The sequence below is a fragment of the Rhinolophus sinicus genome, linkage group LG09, assembly GCF_036562045.2.
Source record: "Rhinolophus sinicus isolate RSC01 linkage group LG09, ASM3656204v1, whole genome shotgun sequence".
NCBI classification, from domain to species: Eukaryota; Metazoa; Chordata; class Mammalia; order Chiroptera; family Rhinolophidae; genus Rhinolophus; species Rhinolophus sinicus.
The window spans coordinates 68619185-68641723 of record NC_133758.1 but is presented as its reverse complement, the minus strand read 5'-3'; the positions used below and the strand labels follow the sequence as shown (position 1 = coordinate 68641723).

At 45.5% G+C, this 22539-nt stretch overlaps 1 protein-coding gene across 18 annotated transcripts in view; it reads right to left on the bottom strand.

Annotated features, from left to right (window-relative positions):
* Positions 1-22539, bottom strand: part of ATXN7L1 (ataxin 7 like 1) — a 216532-nt gene that overhangs the window by 4176 nt on the left and 189817 nt on the right. For 14 of the 18 annotated variants that reach the window (XR_002138484.2, XM_019745368.2, XM_019745369.2 and 11 more), the window contains 6 exons: positions 19797-19879; positions 18686-18942; positions 9708-9900; positions 6034-6155; positions 4264-4569; positions 723-1662 (listed from right to left, as the gene is read on the bottom strand). Coding sequence is in view for 16 of the 18 variants with exons in the window: in XM_019745368.2 (XP_019600927.2) it covers positions 723-1662; positions 4264-4569; positions 6034-6155; positions 9708-9900; positions 18686-18942; positions 19797-19879 (1901 nt within the window). In the remaining 2 variants the exon portion in view is untranslated. The remainder of the gene's footprint in view (positions 1-722; positions 1663-4263; positions 4570-6033; positions 6156-9707; positions 9901-18685; positions 18943-19796; positions 19880-22539) is intronic. The other 4 variants (XR_012498855.1, XM_019745370.2, XM_019745371.2 and 1 more) reach the window with 1 other exon arrangement.

Genomic DNA, 22539 nt, shown 5'->3' with positions numbered 1-22539 from the left:
ATTTGACGATGTGAACAGAGCTCAAGGGAAAGAAACACAGATTCTTCTTGGACCACACCACATTCCCCCAGCTTTCCTCACAATACACCCTCCTATTTATACAATGGCATGGAACACTTCTGTGCCAGTTGGTGTGAGTTACAATTTTACTTTAGGAGAAAAAGAGTTATATCAGGAGAAGGTGGGGGTCAAGGCAGCCAGGTAAAGTGAGAACAGTTACCTGGGAGCTGCAAGCACAAGCTACCACCCCCACGTGGGACCCCAGGTCATCCTGTAACCTGCCTGGGCCTTGGCTCTTCCTAAGGGGACTCCAATAGATCAGATAAAACTTCTTGGCATCAGAATTCTTTAATAAAACTGTCCTCAGAACCTCAAGATATAAAAGAGACAGAAGTGGAGTGGGGAACTCAGAATCTCTCTGTGCCTCAGTTTCCTCATCTGTAAAGTGATGACAATTGCACCAACTGCACTGGGTTGTTATGGGATTAAATGAATACTTGTGTAGCGCTTCGAATAGCACTTAGCGAGGGCTGTAGAAAGTATTTGTTAAATAAACTGCTCTCAGAGCAGAAGGGGACAATCGCCTATGGGGAAAACGAGACGAGAAGTCACGCTTGCATTACCTGTCTGACCCACCTGGCTAAGGGGCACTGCCCAGCTTCCCCTGCTCCCTGGGCTGAGAAGGTCTTGCCAGGAGGCCCCTGGAAGGATGGGTCCCTTACCTGCCGAGAGGAGGTGCTGTTAACGGGATCGGGCACCGGTGCGAGAAGGCTGGGTGGGTTCTTTTTGTGAACGCTATTCATACCAGGCATTTTAGTGATTTTACAGGCTTTGCTACTAGAACTCGAGTTCTTACGCTTTTTTCCTTCTGATTTGTCAAAAGAGAGGGTCAGAGAAGACACGGCATTGTGTGAGGCCAGAGAGAGGTCCCCTGCAAGGGAGGGCACCGAGAGGGCACAGGACTCACTGCTGCCGCCCACCATGCCCACGTGTCTCCCTATGTCCGTGGGGCCGCCGGGCAGTGAGGTCCGTCCTGAGGGCTCCAGTTTGGCACTGAGTGGGCTCACCCCATTGTTTGAGTTGTGCACAGACAGACTGTTATAGGGAGGGCCCGCCTGATAGGAGTTCAAAGCTGAACTGGCATTCAAAACACAGTTCTTTTTGTGGGGGCCTGACAACGGAGACGAGAGGGATGTCTGCAAGGAGAATGAGGAGGAGGAGGAGGAAGTCGAGGACTGAGGCTTCCTCTTTTTGTTACTTGGAGACTCGTCGCTACGGGCTGACAGGTCTTTGACTTTTGAGGATTTGCTGGTTTTGGTTTTGGATGGCTTGTGGGATGGGGAAGGGATGACGGCTGGTATCGGGGACACGGCAGATGGGGCCTTGAAGGTTGAGTCCATGATGCTGAGGGTTGCAGCCACATGAGGGAAAGCTGTGGTGTGTGACATGAGGGCGCTCGGGTCCGGCGATGTCACAAAAGCTGCGTTTGAGAGCATGGCTGATGTCATTATGTAAGAAGAGGTGAGTCTCGAGCTGATGGGAGCTGAAGGAAGATACACAGCACTGGGGTTGCTGAAAGGCTGTAAAACGGATGCTGGAACAGGGGTGGTGATGTGGGCTGCTGGCGAGGGCATGGGGCTATCTGCCGCAGGAGGGATCTTCCTAAACATGAGAGAAGAGTGAAAGAGAAACAGTAAGAAACAGGCTTGGCATTGCTCCAGAGGCTCGACTAAATGTGAGCATCAGGGCCACAGAGAAAACCCCAGTAGAACCAGACTATGGAAAATGAAGCCTTGAAGGATGGTAAAATCTGAATTATGGCCCTTCCCTATGGCTCCCCGCATTGCAATAGTCAGCAACCTATTTTTAAGCACTTTCAGGTTTTCAAATCCTTTTCTCCATGCTTGACCATTGGATAATGGCTGATCTGAGTTCATGAATAAAAGGCGAATGTTATTTAGAATATAAATTTCCCCAACAGTATTCCACTCCTACTTTTTTTTTTGGAGTGATGAAGGTGGTTTTTAATGAGAAGTGGTCATTTCACACTTAGGTCCTGGCTTGATGAGGACAGGGCTTTGCCTCTTGCACACATGGGCCAGAGCGCCCCCCTGTGCCCCTGCAGCCTCTGTCCACTTCCTGTCAGAGCTTCCCAGCCTCCTCCTGTCCCTGCCTCTCAACCCAGCTCTTCGCTTGAGGCAGAATGAGAAACACCCCTCTCCTTACAGGCCAGCCACCTCCTGCATTTCCTGTCTGCAGCCTCTGGTTTACTCTGGAGAAAGGTATTTCCATGTTAGCTTGTGGCTGTTAGCTCCTATTGGCCGGGCTACGGAGGCCACAGGGCAGTGGAGGGTTGGGGCTTGGGAAATGATGGGAAATGATGGGAAATGATGGGAGTTGTCAACTTGCCCAGACTCAGGACTGATTTTTTTCCTGTGCACTGCACCCTTCACTCAGTGGAGCTATAATTGGGGTGTGCTGCCCTTCGACAGGTCTTCTTGTCCATGTGTTAGGAATTGGTAAGTATAGACACCCTCGTTTAATCCAAAGAGAGGGGTCAGGAATTTCTAGTTTGTTCTGAAGATCAATGCAGGGTATGGGCACAGGAGACCATACGGATGGGGAAGGTCTTCCTGGAGGTTGGGGGTGCCTGGGAGCAAACCCCATGCTTCTTACACTCCGTGGAGCCAAGGCCAGCACCAGGCAGTGGGCCACTTCTGGGGCCTCCCTGCAAACTCCATCTTTTCACTTGTGCTGGAAACAGCTCCTCCTTCCAAACCACGGCCTGGATTGATGCTGATGTTACTTTGGGGAGGAGCACAGAGGCCTTGGAATCACCACTTGTTCCTGATTTTGCAGGAAAAGATGCTGAGCTCAGAAGCCAGGTAAATATTAAGCCGGCTCTTTCCTGTCTCTCACCTTGCCCCCCCACCCCCAACTCATGTCCCCTGAAAGTATTTCCAGCATAGCTGGGGCTCCCCAGCAGTTAGGAATTTGCTCTTCTTCTTCTTGGAAAGCAGCACTTGGAAGTGGGCAGGCCGGGGACCTGCACCCTGGGAGCTTGCAGCAAGGTGTGAGGTGGGGCTGCTCCAGTCCCTGCTTTCCTGGGAGGCTACCTTCCCAGCTGTGGTATCAGGGAACTCTGGAAAGAGGCCCTGCCGAGAAGGAAATGCCTCTCTTAGTTCTGCTCTCTTGGAGGAATCAGAGGAATCTGAATATAGAAGCACAGAGTCCTTGAAAAATATCAAAGCGAGGAGATCAAAGAGAAGAGAAAAATGTTGCCCAACCCAGTGTGGCCATGATGGTGTTTGAAAATCTACTTTCTCTTAAGCCTAAAGAATGTTGAAGATCCCGTCAGCACTACTTAAGTGCTCTATTGGTACTTACTGCAATGAATGAATGAGTGAACAAATGAATGGATGATGGGTGAGTGGATGGGTGAGCAGGTGAATTCTCAGCAGCAACATAACTATGCATGCCGGGCAAGGACTCCCATAATCAGACCGGGAAGGTTAAGCACACCCTTAGAACTGCCTGGTACTGCACACCCCTTCCCAACAGCACCGCGGGACATCTGTCAGAGTACACCGTGTCAGCACACCTGCCCTGCTGTCTGCGGCCTGGCTGTGGCACTGCAGGCCTCCCGCTCAGTCTGTCCTCGGCTCAAGTTTCTTACCAGAGCTACAGTCTGGGTAGAAATATATGTGGGCAGAGGCCTGGCAGTTACTTGCAATACAAAGTTATTTACAAATACCAAATGGCTCATGTAGAGAGGACCCCATTCAATGACCTTAACTGGAATCTACTCCGAATGGCCCAATTTGTAAATTTCCCATTTAATAGTATAAATACATGCTTCAGCTTGTGCTGACAAGCCGAGCTGAAGTCCTCAGTCTTACCCGGCTGACACTCAGGATTAGGACGGGGCCTATTTTTCAGCACACTTTCTCTCCCTTTCCTTCCTCTTGCATTGATCATAAGTGGATAGCAGAGGCAGGAGGGGAGAAAGGGCAGGGAGAAGCAGGGCAAGGGCCGCATGGCCGCTCACTGTCCCCGGGAGCCCCTTCCCCTCACCCCCATGTTAAGCAGTTTATGTGTTTTCCTTGGGGCTGAACGGCAGTGGATTTCAGCTTTGCAGGCTGTGCCCGGATTAAGCTTTGCTCACTGGCATAGGGACGTCCCATAAAAAGCCCACAGATGCGAATAAATTACTGACAGTGCCCATCCTCCCCTGCCAGCTGGCATGGAGCTCCAGATGCTGACCTGGCTGAAAGAGAATACTGTGTTGGCGTCTCCTGATGCAGAGTTAAATGCTTGTTAAAGAAAAAAGAGTCTTGGCCGTTCCTTTTCTTCCTAATGTCTTCCACGCCCCCATCGGCTGCCATCCCTCCAGGTTCGGGCCCGTCGGGGCCTGGGGTTTGGGCAGCGAGGTTGAGAGGGCAGCGGGGTGCTACGCTCTCCAGAGTTGACACCCAGGCAGCCCCAATGTTGCTCAGTGACAGCAGATTGGTTAGGCAAGTCCTGAAAAGGGGGGAGGGACCTGATGCCCTGTGGCTCGGGTTTCTGTGCCTGAGGAGGAAAGGAATATGGAGCTTGAGCTGACAGGACACCAGGTAGCGAAATACAGATCAACACATTCCTGCCATGTGTCCAGGATTTACACTTCCACAACACAGGAGAGCAAAGAGCTGTGAGAATCACCAGGGCTGGCTGCCATCTCAGGGGAACCATCTCAGAAGCATACATCACCGAATAACCGCAAACAAGGTAAACCCGCATACAGCGCCCATTTGTAGCTGTTTAGAATGGACACAGGTAGGTATCAGGGTGCCTTTTAGACATAGCGGGCAGTCACTTAAATGGGAAGAAACGGTAAGCTTCTCTTGTGGCCCTTTCCTACTTTACAGGAAGTGTTAATATTTAGTCCTAAATCCACTATGAGAGTTTACTGCAGACACAATGGGGCTTCCTCCTCCTAGAGTTCAGGCCTGGAAGCTCTTTGGGCATCATGGTGAAAAGGGGCTGAGATGCCACAGCTGCCTGGGAGAGAGGAGGAAACCTGAGAGAAGGGTAAGTTTTGAGTTCTGTTCTCATCCCCACTGTCAGTCTCCCATTTCTCAGGAATCCCTTTCTCGCCTTTCCCGGGCTTTGCTGGGCAGGGAGAGGGGTTCAGAGTTGCCTTTCCTGAATCATCTGGGCCTAGACCTGAGAGATCCATGATTCTAACAGGTTATGATATCTTAAGAGGAGTGGGGGTGGGGGTAGCCAGCAGGCTGGCCTTGCTTTATCGAGGGGCCAGAACAGCAGTGCCTCATGTGCTGGGCTTCGAGAGGGCCTAGCCTGACATGCCTTCACAATAGCATTTTCCTAAGTCAGGAAGGTTTCCTCCCCTTTTTATAAATCTCCTATGAAAATGTAAATACATTGAAGGTGTTAGAGAATAAAGGGGCATTAGAGAAATGGAATGTAAGCTTGGGTTTAGGTTAGAGAGAAGTGTAAGCGAGGTGAGGAGAGAGTTCTAGGGAGGTGGGAAGGGCCCGAGACAAGCTTAACCAACTTCACAACATCACTCAGGATCGGCCCTGTTGGCCGCTAAACATATTGTTTTCACAGGACATTAAACAATTAGAAATTGGTCCGTGACCACTATGAAATTTTGAGTATTGACTTCATAGCTTTAACATTACAAACAGAGCATATTCTTTATATCCTTAGCTGTCTTTAGTCATAGCAAAAAGGCTCTTTCACACTGTTAAGTAAATAAGATCTCATCTAATACCTTTTTCATTTAGAAGGTTACCAACACAAAAATGATCTCCAGAGAAGACAAGGCATAGAATACATCGTATGTGTCTCTGACAAACTGTAGGCAAGCCATTAAGAAGAGCTGACATTTAAGAATTAATCATGAATCCTGCTTCAGAGTCATTTTGTTCTATGAAAAGCCAATTACTGATATTCATTTAGAAAGCTGAGGTTCAGATATTTGTGGGGCAGCTCTGATCTTATATTGCACAAAAATGGCTCACTTACTTCCACATCTGTGAATTCAAGTGTTTTTCTACCATGGAGTTTAGTGCGAATCGAAAACGATCCCATCTTCTGTCAAACACATAGTACCCTCGTCCCATGAGGCGACTCCCGAATGAGCAAAACTGTGAGAAAACAAATTTTAATTTTGATTACAGGTTAATAAGCGAATATAAACCATACAGAGAAAAATAACATTTGCATAAAAACACACAGGGGTATAATTTGACTCAAAATAAAGAAGCAAATAGTACTGAGGCCAAAAATACTTCTGTGGTGCATCAGTTTGAGCTCTAGATTTTCTGCAGAACCTCACGTTATGACTCAACAATAGTGCTGTTCAAATTTATGTGGCACCGAGGGCTACCTTCTCTGCATGCGGGATTAAGCCAGCATTTTAGGTTAAAAAAACCCCCAAACCACACAAGGAGCAGTTAGGGTGATTTTTCAGCACCACCTGCGTATCAAATCATCCATCTTCTGAAGGAACTTGGTGGTTCCTTGCTTCTCATCATAGTAATGGAAACACCTCGTTCTAATGTCTTGCTGACTGGCCACACCTTTCCTATCCGTTGTCAGCAGAGCCACTTCACTTCTAAGCAGGCTAAACTCCTCCTTTCATCATCCTGACCTCTCCTCCCCTCCTATCAGTACCTGCAGGCTGCCCTGGGACACATCCCTGCCTCGAAGCTTCCATGTATGTTGTTCCCTCCACCTGCCATGTTCTTCCCTCTTCTCTGTAAATCCCAACTCTTCCCACTCTCAGTGCCCTAATCAAGACTCTCATTTCCAATGGCCTTTATCTGACTGACCTTGCCACTTGAACCCCACAGCACACCTACTGCAAACTTCATTATACCATGTTTCCCTGAAAATAAGACCTAACTGGAAAATAAGCCCTAGCATGATTTTTCAGGATGACATCCCCCGAACATAAGCTCTAATGTGTTTTTTGGAGCAAAAATTAACATAAGACCCAGTCTTATTTTCGGGGAAACACGGTAGTATTTCACCTTGGAGCACTACCTGGGTTTTTTATGTTGTATAATGCCTACGTGCCTGTCTTGATTATAAGTGTATAAAGGCCAGGGACCTCAGGCTCTTCTTCATTATGAGGAGGTAGGGATTTGGGCTAAATGATGGATTGGTGAGCTAAGGTTCCACAAAATGTTTAAATCAAACCATCACATTTAAAACATATGGCTGAAATATGGGAAGTCAGATGTTTAATAAACATCATTTTATTACGATGTTAGGACAACCAGAAATGCAAGAAACAGCCTCTGAGAAGGTGACATTTGGCTGGTCTAGAGCTCAGACGAGTCTGCAAATGACTCTATAACTCAAATGCCGCTTCTCCCCCCACCCCCAGGCCTCCAGCAGCTCCTGGCCTCCCTCCCAGACACAGTGCTGGATTGGCACTCGTTCCACAAACCCTTCCTGGAACCAGCCTTTAGAACAGTTCTCAGGAGCAAATGCAACACCTTCCCTTTGTTTCATTTCTGCTTATGTTTTGGGGGTTTTGCATTAAAATCTTGCCACCCATCAAATCTGGTACTCCTGATAAAAAACTTTTTTCTGTACTTTCATGTTAAGTGCTTGCTGACTAAGCAAGAAGCATACAAAGGGAACTCTCCAGTGTGGAAGCTGGTCCCCAGCATCATGTGGGAGCCATTCCAGGTCTAGACATGTTTCTTCCTTCATCCCAGATGCTAAAGACACACTTAACGAGTTTTCATTACAAAAATGACTGAACATATCAATTGACCATGAGAGACAGGACAAAGCAAAGAAATAAATCCATGACCTTCCCATTTAAATCAGCAAAACATTATGGGCACACATATCCGCCATGCCCAGAGTTGAGTGAATCCTCTGTAGCCTGGCAGCTTGTCATTTGGACAAACATTTGATGTGCTCCAGAGTCTGGCCTGCTCGTAGAACCCGGTCTCTCTTTCAGACTTGGAAGCTGGAGGCACCTTTTTGTCTGTTATCTGTGTCTCTGTTTTCACAGAGATGCAAGGCCAGATGCCCTGAGAGGGTCTTGTTCCTGATCGCATATTATGCCCTCAGCAGAGCTGTGATCTTCAGTGTGTTGGCCACTGGGGCAGACCCCACAGGTCTCCAGTCTCATCAACTACCACCCCTCCCTCCTCTCCCTGCCTTTTCATTGCTAACAGAACCACGCTTTTGTTCTGATATTTGACATGGAGCAACGAGCAGGGAAGGTGGGTCTCTTCCTGGAACCTTGGGAGGTATTGTGGCTGGCTCCATCTTGGGACAATGCAATCCCATCCTTCTATGCCATTGAGTGGTATAGGGGTGGGTACGTGACTCACTTCTGGCAGATGTAAGGGCAAGTCTGCTAGAAGTTCACAGGAAGATTTTCTTCCCTATGAAATGATGTAAGATGGCACCTTAGGACTCCCCTTCTGTTTGTGTCTCTCCATCTCGTGTAGAATGCTGCTGGGTGAAGATGGGATATTGGAGCCGTGGCAGACACAATGAGATCATGTGTGAAAGGTAAAGAGGGTTGCAGAGATTCTCCCCCAGTTTGGAACCACCTACCTCTAGACTTCTTGTTACATGAGAGAATTAAGTAACTGCAGTGCATGCGCTGTATGAGTTGGGTTTTCTATTACTGGCAGTCAAAGGCATTTCTAATTATCCGTCACTATTTCGGAATTAGCCAAGAGCCAAAGTCTCAGGCTATGGGTGAACCACAGGTCACCATCATTCCTAGCAACAGGAAGTGAAGTTGGCCTTCATTCATCTCATAAACAGAAAGGAGGAGGAACTCACTCTATCTTGATGCAGGATTGATTTCACCTGCATAGTCGTGAGCTCTAAGAAGAGTCTGGGCTATTCCTGTAGGCTCAAGGTGGCAGCAGAGCAAACCAGCCGTGGGGTCCAACATGCCAGGCCCCCAGCATTCAGCCCTGTGATGGTAGCACCAGCATTCCCTTCTCAAGTGCTCATCCAGCAAACATAAACAAGCCTCCAGCTCATGCCTCCTTATGCTTCCCACCCTGATTTCAACGACCTGAATTGTTAAAGTGGACTCTTTAACAAGAGAAAGGATTGGGAAGAAATTGACCTTTCTGTTCATCAGCAGTCATGCTGACATGAAATGCCTTCTCATTTCCTCATCTCTCTCTCTCTCTCTCTCTCTCTCTCTCTCTCTCTCTCTCTCTCTCTCTCTCTCTCAGTACCGGTGCCATATGGTCACACTGACTAATAACAATAAAACTCCGAACCAACAGGGGAGGGAACCAGCCAGGGCTGGCACCTGGCACACTGCTAAGACAGATGGTTCTCAACGCAGGTGAGCTAGACTAGTGACTGTTGAAATCAGAGGCTCTGTTTTCAGATGGGCAAAGCCGGAAGGTCAGCTCCCCAGTGCACTTATATAAACACCATTTCTCAAGCATTATTGCTTCAAGGTGGACCACATACTCAGGTGTTTAAAGGATTGTAATCAGCTGGGTGACCTTTCCTTTCCTTCTGTGACCCTCAAGGGTATTCCTGAGGCAATCATTCAACCTCAGGGTAAGCCTTTCCGTAAAACACTCTCCTGACGATCTCTCCTTAGAAAAGTGTGCCCCGCTGACACAGTCGCTTAAATGCCCACAAAGCACAGGGGAAAAATGTACACAGGGAAACAGCAGGTGGCCTACCGCAAGAGGTCTGGGGTGGTGGGTGGAGAACTGACAGTCTAACTTCTCGGATTCGTCGGCTCCGTCCATCTCCCCTTCATCACTCGACAGTCGGCTGGCGAGGTCACCTCCAACTGGGGGCAGAGGGAGTTCCGGAGTGTAGCCACTATGATTTGAAGATGTGCTGCTGCTTATGCTGTTTGCAGATGATGGTCTAAGGGCAAGAGAGGACAAATAGAATAAGCTTTTCTGGGGAGACAAGGCTCCCCCAGTTTAACGGAGCTCAGAACGCAGCCCAATTATTCTTCCCAGGTCCATGCCACTCTGCATCAGGAAAACATTCAGGTTGAGAAGGTTAGCAGTGGCCAGCTCTCTATAGATCCGCTGGGCCTGACGTTCTGCACTGCTTGAATTCAGGCACGAGGGAAAATGCCAGCAGTGTAAGCGGAATGTAAAATACAGTAATGTGATAGAGAGTTAATTTAACTTAAAATGAGTCTTCCATGAGATCAGTTATAACTATTCAACCATTTGCATATAATTTGTATTACCATATATAGTTCCTTCTCTTCGAAAGCGGAACTTGACAGGTAGATCAACTAGGTAAACAAGTTCAAAACAGTTGACAAAATATCGGTGATGATGAAAGACAGTCCTAGAAACACTTTTTTTTGCTATTAAACTACGGCTTTATGAAATTGTTATCATACTGATGACATGGAAGCATGAGAAAAGCTTTTGTCCCAGTGATGGAGCCACAAGTCCCTTACCCCACAACCAGGCCAGTTTCTTACTATCAAGCCACATGTAGTCATGTAGTCTAATTGTGTCTTCTGAGGATGAATGTTTCCATTTAATTTTTGACAAGCCACTGGCAAGGTTGGCTCATAGTAGGTGGTAAAGAAATGTGTTTCTCAATGAAGGAATAAATGAATTTCATGTGTATAAATTATCCAACAGATCTCATCTCAATTATGGCTCAGCTTGTAGAAAAGCAATGTCACAGTAAGAAGTAGTACTACATACTTCCCAAGCAATAAAAAACAAAACAAGGCAAAAACAAAAAACAAACAAACACATCCACATCAGTAGAAGAGAAACAGTCAAAGTTAGTTATCAGTTGTTTTTACTGCTTCTCTATTTTCATCAGGGGATTAGCCAGGGAGAAAGGGAGAAAAAGAAGTTTTGGGGGAAAAAAAAATCAAAATCCTTAAAAAAATTAGTTTTCTGCATACTTCCTTGAAAGCTGCCCCTGCAAGTCACATGAAGCAGCACTGTTGATTTGCCTCCCTTCTCCCTCATTTTCACTCTGGATTCTTTGTTACTTTGAAATCTTTCTAGGTGTCAAATACCTGAGTTCAAACTGGATCCCCAAAGCACAGTTATTTAAAAATAAAGCCATAAAGGCAGAAACAACCCAAATGGCCACCAGTAGAAGAACGGATACACAAAATATGGCATATCCAAACAATGGAATATTAAGTCTTAAAATGGAATGATTTTTTTTGTAAGGAATGAAGTATTGATACAAGCTACAAAATGGAAGAATCTTGAAGACATTATGCTAAGTGAAATAAGCTGATCACAAAGGACAAATGTTATATGATTCCAATTATATGAGGCACCTAGAATAGTCAAATCCATCCAGACAGAAAGTAGAACAGTGGTTACCGGGTGCTGGGAAGGGGGAATGGGGAGTTGGTGTTTAATGAGTACAGAGACTCGGTATGGGATGATGAAAAAGTTCTGGAGACGGACAGTGGTGATGATTGTACCTCAGTGTCAATGTACTTACTGTCACTAAACTGGACATTTAGAAATGGTAAATTGTATTATGCATATTTTACCACAATAAAAAAAAAAAACACACACGAAAATACCCCAAACAAAGCCACAGGTAATGTTTCAGTGTTATTGCAAGAACTCTGTTAGTATGACAGTTTATTATTGACTGTCACCTTGCCATACATATAAAACACAAAGATGTCATTGCTGCTGCATGTCAAAAGTCACCAGTCCAAAGACACATCTCCCCGGCTGCATTCCCGGAGACTGACTCTCCTGTACCAGAAGGGGCAACCACACTCTTGCCTCTTTAGAGCCCAAATAGTAAAACAGTTTTGATAATGCTGAAACATATTCAGAAAGAAAACAGCATATATAATCCTGCCACTCAAGATCAAATGCTATCAGATTTTGATTTAAATCCTTCCAGACTGTACTGTGCATACATAGGCACCTGCATTTTTAAGCAAGAACTGGATCAGACTGTGCATACTACTTTGCGACATGCTTTTTTATTAAACCTAATGAAGTAGAAATCTTTCCATGTATAGAACTATATAATCATTTGTAATATTCCCCAGTATTCCATAATATGGATATTTCCCACTTTACTTAACTAGTCTATTGATGGACATTTAAGTTGTTTCCAAACTTTCTAGTAGGCTCTTTTTGAAGCCTTCCTCACTATGACAGGACCTCCCTGTCCTGCAGGAGATAGAAGTGAGCTGGATTTTGTTAAGTGTGGTCATAGTGTCATGGTTATATAGGAAAATATCTTTATTTTTTAAGGATCCATTTGGAAATCTTTAAAGAGCCATGATACCTGCAATGTATTTCAAAATATATCATTAAAAAATATAGATGAAGTAAATATAATTGTAAAACCTTAATATGACAATTCTTAAAACTAGGTATAAGGGTGTTCATTATATTTTTCTCTTTTCTGTACATGGGAAAATTTTAATAACAAGAATTAAAAAGAACCAAAAGAAAAAAGAAAAGAAAGTGAGCTAGTTGTACAGGTATGTGTCAAAAAGTGGCTGAAGAACTTCCTGTTAAATGGGACAGGTGGATCAAACACACTTATCTCCTCTCCCTCCCAAAAGCCTACTAAAATCACAGTAAAGGAATAAAAAAGGCATTAGCCTCAAAGAACAAAAAGATCAGCAGAAATATGGTGATAGCTAATGGTGATGACTTCCTAACCTCCATTTAACCCCCAAACCAATAACAGAATCTTATTCATTTTACTAATAATTGGCTTGGAAAAAGGCATGAGAAAAAAAAAAAAAAGTGTTTTTTTGGGGTGGGGGAGGGCAATGCTTTTGCAAAGATTATTTTCACCTTTAAAAGAGATTCAAGGAAAAGATGGTCTCCACCTTCACTGGACCTTGTTTTATCTGGATGTGCCCGAAAGTGCTAAAAGACTGAAGACTGTGGAATGAAAGGGGCAGAGAAGAAGAGCCAACTTCTGATCTCTGGGGGCTGGTGCCCTTTTACCTCTGGACTTCTTGTTACATATGATAAGAAGTTTCCTAATTATTTAAGTGTTTAGTAAGACTACGTTTGCTGCTGCTTGTACCTGAAGAATCCCAACGGATGTAAGTGTGAACAAGAGATTTTAACATATTTTTAGAAGACAGAATGTGGCTGGAGAAGTGTTAACTGATGGCAAAGGAGCTGACCTACAATAGAACCTCTGAGAAACAGGGCACCGGGAGCTACCTACAGCTGTAAAAGTCATGGGTGAGGTGAGGACTAAACATGGCTGGAGAGTTGAAAGTCTTAATATGTGGTAGTTGGACCTACAGGTCATCACTACTACCTCACACAGCCAGGTTACTCACCATCTGTCAGGAACCCTTCCCCCAACCCCCATCAGCTCTCCAAGAGAACAAAGGCTTACTTTCCAGAGTAATTGAACTGGAAAGACTCTAGACATGGGGCCAACAGGCTCAGCAGAGATCAGGAGTAAGGCACAGGGCTGGAAACAGGGTGAATGTGGGCTATCCCTAGTCAGACCCTTAGTCAGTGCTCCCAGAATGCCTATTTCCAGGCACACCACCAGGCAGGGTTCTTCCCTTGAGAAACTGAATGACACCAGAGAAAGGGCTTCCAGATCTTGCCTCTGGGAATCCTCCAGCAAAAGGATGATGGGTGACATGATGACCTTTTGGTTGATAGTTCCACACGTAGACTTCTCATCAGCCTGTTGGAGCCTCTCTTCTACATATGAGTGGATAGGGATCATTAAATATTCCTGGAACATTTCCAACACGAGACTGACCAACCAAATACCAACTGCATACACCAAAAAAACAAACAAACAAACAAAAAAAAACCTGGAGGAAATGAAGATAATGAAGAAAAGAGAAAAGCTAAAAAAACCTATCTTCACAGATGTTAGAATGGTATTATCTTTGCAAAATGATAGTATCTCATAGGATACTATAAGAAGCAATTGGATAAAAAGACCCAGACTCTAAAAACTAAAAAAGTGAGTCATAAATTGATTAATATACAGTTTTGAAGGTTAAAAAAAATCTTTTAGAAAATAAAATCTTTCAGAAAGTGGAATAAGAGATTAAGAGAAACAACAGGAGAAAAAAGGTAAGAGAATGAAAAGATCATAGAAAAAGGTCCAACATCCAACTAATAGGAAGTTAAGAACAAGAATAAAGACAATAATAGTAGGGAGAAAATTATCCAAAATGTAACATAGGAAAATATCCCAGAAACAGGTGTTTCCAGATTCAAAGGATTTACTGCATGTCTTAGTACCACAAGTGAAAAAAGACCTACAGAAAGAGCAAGCCCTGCGAAATTTCAGAGCCCCAGGCTTCAGAGATAAAAACTGGGCATTGCAAAGAAATAGGAATCAGAATGATATTAAACTTATCAAATAAAAACCTTTGAAACTAGAAGCCAATGGAGAAATGTCTCCAAATTCTGCGGGGAAATAATTTTCAATTTAGTTACATACTCAGAGAAATTATCAATTAAGTGTGAGAGTAGAATAAAAACATTTTCAAGTATGTAAGGATTCTAAAAATTGACCTCCCTTGCACTTTTCACAGGAAGCTAGTGGAGGAGACATTCCATCCAAATCAAGGAGCAAACCAAAAGAAAGGGAGGCAATGGGACCCAGGAAACAGGTGCTCTAGGACAGAAAAGGTAAAGAGTTCCAAGGAGAGCAGGAAATACTGGTTTTCATTCTAAGTGTTCGGTACTGTTTGATTTTTAAACTATGTGCCTGTAGTACTTTGGTTAGAAAATGAAGTTTAATTAAAATAAAATGGTTGAAACACTCAATAGTAAGCTCCAGTTGCCAGATAAAAAAGAGGAGACGAGGGGAGGAGAATCCTGGAGAATGAAGATGAGCATGGAGACTGTCTGCTCTGGAGTAGAACTGGATCTGAGAGCAAAGGCAGAAACATGAATGAATGATGGTGTGCAGATGTGTACACAGGCACACTGAGAAAGAGCTCTGAACCTTTTCCTTTTTAGGCTTGTTTCATTCAGGATATAGGCATCCTCCTGCTGCTGATGGTTTCAAGACCTCCAAGTTTTGATCGCTGAACTCTAGGGTGGGACTTGGAGGGAAGGAGTTTGCTGGAACCAGCCTATATCTCAGAAAAAAACAAGGCTTGGTAAGGAGTGATGGAGAATGGGGCAACCAGTCATGAGAAAATGTTGAAAAAGTCATTCAACTTAAAGCTGCCATCCGCCCTTTCTCCCGCATCACTACATCATCCATCCCCTCTCCACGTACCAGTTTGATCTAAAGACTATGTATGTGATGATGGTTCCTTTCAGTTCCACTCAGGGAAGCTTAGAGAAAATCCCCACCCCTACCGCTTCAAGGAGGCGTGAGCATCAGTCTGTCTGAGTGCTTTGGGGAAGAGAACGCAAGGCAACTGACCTTCACTGAGTCCCTACTATGTGCTAGGCGTGTCGTACATTTTCTCGTCCAAGTTACCCACTGCCTTATGTGCATTTAACTATTATCTACATTTCGCAGATGAGGAAACTGGTTGCAAAGCTAAAGGTGGAAATGAGACTTGACTCTGTGTGACTTCAAAGCCCCCCATATTGAGACATGAATGTAGAAAAAGCACAGAGACAAACATACGTCAATGAAAGAAAAGGCTTACAGTTTGGCAACAACACTATCTTAATTAGTCATAAGTGAAGTTGCTTTCACTCCAAATTCATCTCTGCCCCCTTTTCAGATACTAGGACTTTCTGCCTCTCTCCCTGCTGCCCTTGTCAGTCTAAGATTCAATGGATTTTGCCATTTTACACTTTAAGACTAGATGTGTGAGCATCCTCAAGACAGATGGGAATGTGCCCCGATTTTGTCAGCATTGGCTTCCACAGCTGACCTTCTCCCCTCCCTCCCAGGGGCCAGAGCCTGGCTTGTCAGCCCAGCTCAATCTTCTGTTCTCCTTTCCTTTTCCAACAGAGACCTGATGGGTATAGCTGCACTGGTCATCCATAGCCCTTGGGCTCTTTGGGACAAGTCATGTGTCGCCTTAGAGTTGGGGGCAAAAAAAACAGAGCATATAGGTATGTTATTTAAGGGCCCCCAGGTTGGGGGACAGAAGCCAAGAGGATGGGCAAATGAAAACCAGGTACCACCAAGGACTGCATTTACTCACATTGCTTTCCCATCGAATACCACTACCACTTACTAACTGCTACCATTCATTCAGTGCTTAGTGTGAGTTTGGTACTTTATCTCACTTAATTCTTCTTATCTCCATTTTACAGAAGAGCAAATTGAGGCTAGAGAGACTCACCAACATGACAATGCTCATCTAGGTAGTAAGCATGGAGTTGAGATATGCACTTCCAATCCTGTTTCAACCCATGTTAGCTAACTTTAACTTTTCCAATTCTTGACCCAAGTTCCTTTTTAGGAACCCCTAAAAAGAACGGACTGCAATTCAAGAATATGAAAGCTAAAATATTTTCAAGGTTACCAAAACAATATGTAAGAAATAAATTCACACATGTTAGTATTTCCAACAAAATGAATTCACGATTGGGAAGAGATAATGATAATTCTATTCACGTATGATAATTTTTGTTGGCCAATTATAGATTAGTGTTATTGAACTATCTATTATATGTATCATTAATATGAGTAAAATAAAAATTTTAAGGTTTATGTGATTATAATATGAAACTCTGATCATGCTTTTTCAATCTCTGATTGCATGGGGTTTCATCCTAATCTAAAACAAGTGAAAGAGGATGTTATTCCCCACTACCATTGGACCAGAGTCCACCCGAGTTTTCTGGGGCCTATATCAACTTTGAAAAGCATCCTCAAAAATTACTGTTACCAACATTTGCAATGCTCTCCTCTGCCTCCCCCTTCTTTTCTGAGATGTCCCTTTTGTTGGTTAACCTCACTGTCTTCCTTCTGCTTCTGTAAGAGAACAGAACACCTGGCCTTTCTCTATTCACAGATATTCCTCTGAAAACTAAACCAAAAAGGAACAGAAAGAAGGTATTAAGGCTCCATTGCCTGTTTTACTTTTTAACAGCTCTCTGCTGGCTTCTCTGTTAAGTCAGGTACCACTGCTCAGGTGAGAAGTGCCTTCACCAGTCAAAATCGATAGAGAAATGTACAACAGAAGAGGGTTTTCAAACTGGGTTCCCTGAAGTCCTTGAGGAACACGAGGTGATCCTTCAGAGGCCCCGGGGGACAGAGGGCTCTAGGTACATGTGTGATGAGAACAGAGCTGAGGGGCTTCAGGTAGAGGCAGGTCTGCTTTTATATTGGATCCACGTAAGGGTTTGTGGGGATGAGAAGTTCTACAGACACAAAGAAGTTGGAACGTCACAGTATAAAGAATTGAAGCCCTTCCTGGAAGTTTGGAACAGAACTGTCTCTCCACTCTAAAGCAAGGGTAATATATTTCACCAACATCCGGTATTATTGTGTGAAGGAATTATAAAATGAGCTTGCAAAATGAGGGGCAGCAAGGAAAGTGGCATGTAAAAGGATGACAATATGACAATGGTTTTGATGATGGAAATGTGTGTGGGCTGTGATTCCATCTGACTGTGTCCTCCTGAATGCCTGAGGCTGAGGCTGGCCATTCTTACAGAGGGACTCGGGCTGTCAAACTGGGTCAGGCGTGTACCAAAGCGGAAAGATATGAGGATGAGAACCTGGTAGACGAGGAACAACTGCCATCATGTATTTGCTTTGCTTTAAAAATCAACTCCTTCCCCCTCTTTTACAATGATGTTCTCTTAATGCCTCCCTGCTGACTGGACCCTTTGAGACTCACACTGTATGCATTAAAAATCATCAGATAATACGAGGAGCTGTACTTCTCATATTGCATGTTTCCTTTTTTATGACGTTACGGATATTCGACTCTTATCTCATCTTCTAAACTCTAAATAAGTTCTTGAAAACCAGGATCTAGTTTCATTCATCTCTGTACCCCTGCCCGAGAGTACCTAACACAATACCTTGCTTACAGAGTAAGCACTCAATGAATATTTTTGAATGAAAGGTTCCCTGTCCTATTACCTAGAAATTGGTTTGCTGCTCAATATAGCACTTTACTTCCCATCAAAACAGACATGTGTGGATTGAAAACTGCTCTTAATCCAAATAGGGTTTAATTCTCTTTTCTGTTCTTTCCTTTCTGTCTAGGACAACCAAATAAAATCCCAGACAGGTAGGCTCGGCTTTCTGGGGGTGCAGGGAAATATATGGACAAAAACCCTTGGTTATGCCAATTTTCCCTTCACCTGGGTCATCAGAGCGTTGCAGGGAAAATTTACAAAACAGTATGTCAAATGGGCTCCCTAGTGTGCTGACTACCCATCCACTCAGGTTTTCCCCACTCCCTGCTCCAGGAATGTTCAACTATTATAAAAACCGAGACAGCCAGGAAATTGTCTGGTGGCTAATGTGTCATCCTTCCAGGTCTTTCTTTCCACCTGACACTTGTTCTGATATGGGTCTGCTATGAAGGATGACAGCCGTAAAATTCACTGACCACTGTACAGCAGGCCCTGTGCTGAGCCCCTTCTGCCCATTATCTCATTTAAACAGCAAAACTGCCTTATAAGGCAGGACTATTACCACTTCCATTTGACATGTGATCAGACCACGCTCGCCTCGGCAAGGCAGAGTCACTTGACCAAGGACTCTGGGCATCTGGCGGCACAGTGGGACTTACCTAGGAAGCACTGAGTTAGGTGGCCTGGATTTTGCAGGGGATGCGACTTTAGGTTCTGGCGCAGAGCTCCCTGAAGACCCTGGCAGAGAGTCCTGCGCCGGCCCGCACTGGTTTGGAAGTACTTCCCTTGTAGGAGTCAGGAGATGCTCTTTATCTTTAACTTCTTTTTCCCGGGACTTGGCTTTGTGTTCTGCCAGAAGAAGGTCAAACTGCTTTTTCCGGCCCGGGACTGCCCTCCGATGGCTAAGTGAATGTGTCTAAGGAGAAGAGAGATGAAAAGCACAGCCTCTTTGATCAGCACATAAACCTGCTTCCCCAGGCCCTTCGTTTCAGAAACAACAATTCATGGGAATTTAGAGGTGCTTGAAAAGTCAACTTCAAGGCAACAGCTCCCGTTCTGTGGCTGGGAAGAGGCAGAGACCACACAAACGCAACCATGCCCTACTCTCCTGGCGTTAAGAAGCCAAAGCTGCCTCCAAAAAATGGCCCACGATGACGAGCTTCAGCGCAGAACCCAGGAACACCTCTCTGACGAAAGGCCAGCGTGAGGGAGTGCTCGGGTTAATCCAGGTGCAGGTGGGAGGCCCGCTGTGGCCCAGACACACAGAGCCACCACGCACAGAGGGCCACCGCATCCATCCCAAGAAGCACTCGCAATTCAGGAGGAAATATGCGGCTGGGGGCTACCCAATGGCGGCCGCCTTGGCTCAACTGTCCCCTTGGCCACCCCGGTGTGGCCAGATCAGGGGCGCGGCAGACCGTCCTCCGGTCTGCGGCCGCCTTTCAGGGCGCCGCCGCCGCCGCCGCCGCTCCTGCATACATTAAAACGTAGCAGGGTTTAGAACCGCCTGTGAGTGCCTATAAATACAATTTACTGTCTGGCCTCACAAGTAACAGGGGAAGCCTTTTTTTTTTCCCCCTTCTTAAAAAGCCAGCCAGCTTGAGGCAGGCACTCTGCTACCATGGAAGAGAAGAAAGCATTTCCCTTACAAAGAACAGCTGGGGGTCATGTCGAGGTTCCACACCCTGCCATGTGCAGAGAGTGGCATGCAAACATTTCGACAAAGGCCCCAGCGAGAGCAGGAAGTATTTTTTATGGAAAGAGAAATACCTTGCAGGTGAGGGATCTTGTGCAAGGTTTCTTTGTCTCGGGATCCAATACTCCACAGTGTTTATTTGGGTCAAATTCTCTCTCTGGTTTAAGAAACAAACAAAAAATATAAGAAAAAAGGAGACTAAATAGGATTTGGCATTAAGACTACATTAAAAAAAATGCACATTTGCACCAACAAGTGAGATATTGTTAGGCAATCTGTTTCTTTCCCCCCCCCAACCAACTGCTAAAATGCTTCAAGAACCGCTCAGGGGAAAACGGTGCACCCCTCTGAACCCCAAGTTCCCAAGTCCACCTTCGGTAGGATGTGGAATGCAGCACAAGGCACAGGAAATGGGGTGGGGCGGGCATGGGGGGAAGGAGCCATGCTGCTCTCACACTTCATTTCACTTGAAATGGTTCTCTAGGTACTTGGCCCTTTGGGCATAGCTGGCTGCAGACCAGGGAGAGCCACCTGAGGTCCAAAGACCACTTCTTCCTGGGCGGCTCCCAGAGTACATCCCACTCCCCACCCCGCACCCGGCCTTCCTGCTAGACTTAGACATTTGAGTGACAAGTCAGTGTGACCTGCCTCTCTCCTGCTTTGCAGTGCTTAGCACAAGGCTTTCCAGACAGCCTCGCTGACCAGAAAAACTGTTTACCTGATTCAGGAACATTTTGGCAGCGTCATAGGCAGGGCAGGGGCAAAGCCTGGGTGTGTGCCTCATGTGGGTCTGAACCAGAAGGTACACAGAGGGCAGAGCCTGCTAGTGTCCCAGTTTCAGCTGGCTCTGCCCCCTGCACCTTGGGGCCTGCTGCTCCAAATGGGGAGGGGCCAGGGCAAGCCAGACCCTTGGGGTGGCTGCAGGGAGGCCAGGCTTCCTCCAGCATCTGCCTTCCCACCGCACTGTTGGTGCATCACGTGCAGTTTCCTTCTAAGGAACTTGCTCCTTTCAGGCCCATGTTGGATCCTCTGTCCCCTTTGGATTACAAAATGCTCTCCTCTCCAGGAAAATGAGGGGACGTAAGGCAATCTCTTAAGGACCCTTTAGGCTTTAAAGTTCCACCCCTCATGTGGCCTGTGTTGTTTCTGGAAGGCACCCAGCAAACACCTGCCTCCAGCAGAACAGAAATGACACAGTTCTTCTGGGCATTCAGGGAGAATGTTGGTGGGGAGGTGAAAGGTGTGTATAAATTTGGTCGTGTCCTTTAGAGCTTTGAATAGCTGCACACTAAAAAGAGGTTACCTAGCCTGAAAAACTGTCTGAAATTGGTGGAGTACACAGAGTGTAATAAATCAATACGTTCTGTTTAAAAAAGAAGGTTTGGGAGTCATGGGGTGGTTGCAATGGTAGTAATGATCACGTGAGCAACAAACCCATTCTTACATCCAAGACAGATTCCCTGGTTGGCTATCAAATGCCTCCCGCCCCTTTTTTCTCCTTTGTCTTCTTCTTCCTCGTTTTAAAGCTTCACTTTTAAAACAGAAAATGGCTAGACCTAGAGATGCCTGTTTCCTATGAATGCCTGGGTGCCAGGCCCAGACTGTCCTTTGTCAGACCCATGCCCAGATCCAGCACTCAGGTTGGCCTGGAACTGAGCAGGTTGTTTGGTTAGGAGGAGGAGCTGGCTGCCACATGTGAAAGCGAGAAAAAACAAGCAAAAGACCCAACAAGACAAAACAATCAACAAAACGCAAAACCAACAAACAGCAAAAAATTTCCCAAACAAGTTCAGATTGGGGAGCAGGCTGGAAGCCCTGGTCCTGCTTCTGCCGTGACAAGAAATCACGGCCTCTGGACATCGTGCCCAGTCAGGCAAATTGTGTTTTCCAGGGACGCTGCCACCCACCTCTGCAGCGTGAAACTAAGCTTCCCATTGAGGAGGACAGCCAGGATTTGGGGGCTTCCGTCCACACAGTGAAGCCCCACAACACTCAAAGAGAGCAGCAGGCCCTACCTTTCTCTCTTAATAGCGGGGGAACAGTACATGGAGAGATTTTCAAGGTATCGTAACTATATAATTTCAGGGTTTTGGGACTGAGGTACTTTTAAGAGTAATTTTTAAAAAAGTTACAGATGTAAGATAGAAAAACTGAAATACAGATAAACATGAAGTAGAAAATAAAAACAACCCACAATTTTGGGGGTGCTTAAAAAAGTATGCTCATAACAGAAGATATAGTTTCTTTCTCACATGGTGGCTTTGACAATATTTTATTTTCCTCTGGTCAACATTAGATAAATGCCCACTGTGTGTGAATAAGTCGTGAAGCTTATTCTGGTCTTTTGGAAAAAGCAGAATTGCTAGATTTAGTTTTATAACAAATCCAAAGCAAACATCACCCACATGGAGGCCCCTATTGCTTTAAAGTCTGGCCACCTGTACCTTTCCAGGTTCCCCAAGTGCCTGCTCCGATAACCAAGGAATACACCCGAGAGACCCCCCAACACCTCTTCTGCTGTGCTAGAGCGAGTGTGCCTGAATAGAAATTCCAACTGGTTATGTGGGAAAGGCGGTTGTAGCCCCAGGCCACAGAATCAATCTGGAGACCAAGTAGGCCAAAGGAGAGAGGTTGTGTCTTTCCGTGGGGCAGTCACTGAGAGGACTGTCCCAAGCCTGACTTGAGCTACCGTGGGATGTCACTGTGGGTTATCCAACTTCATGGTAGTGAGGCCTCTGCAAAACCGAGGGGCAGCTTGGCCTGTCAGACTAGTAACAAGGCCCTCAGCATCCATGGACTGTTGCGGTTGGTGCAGAG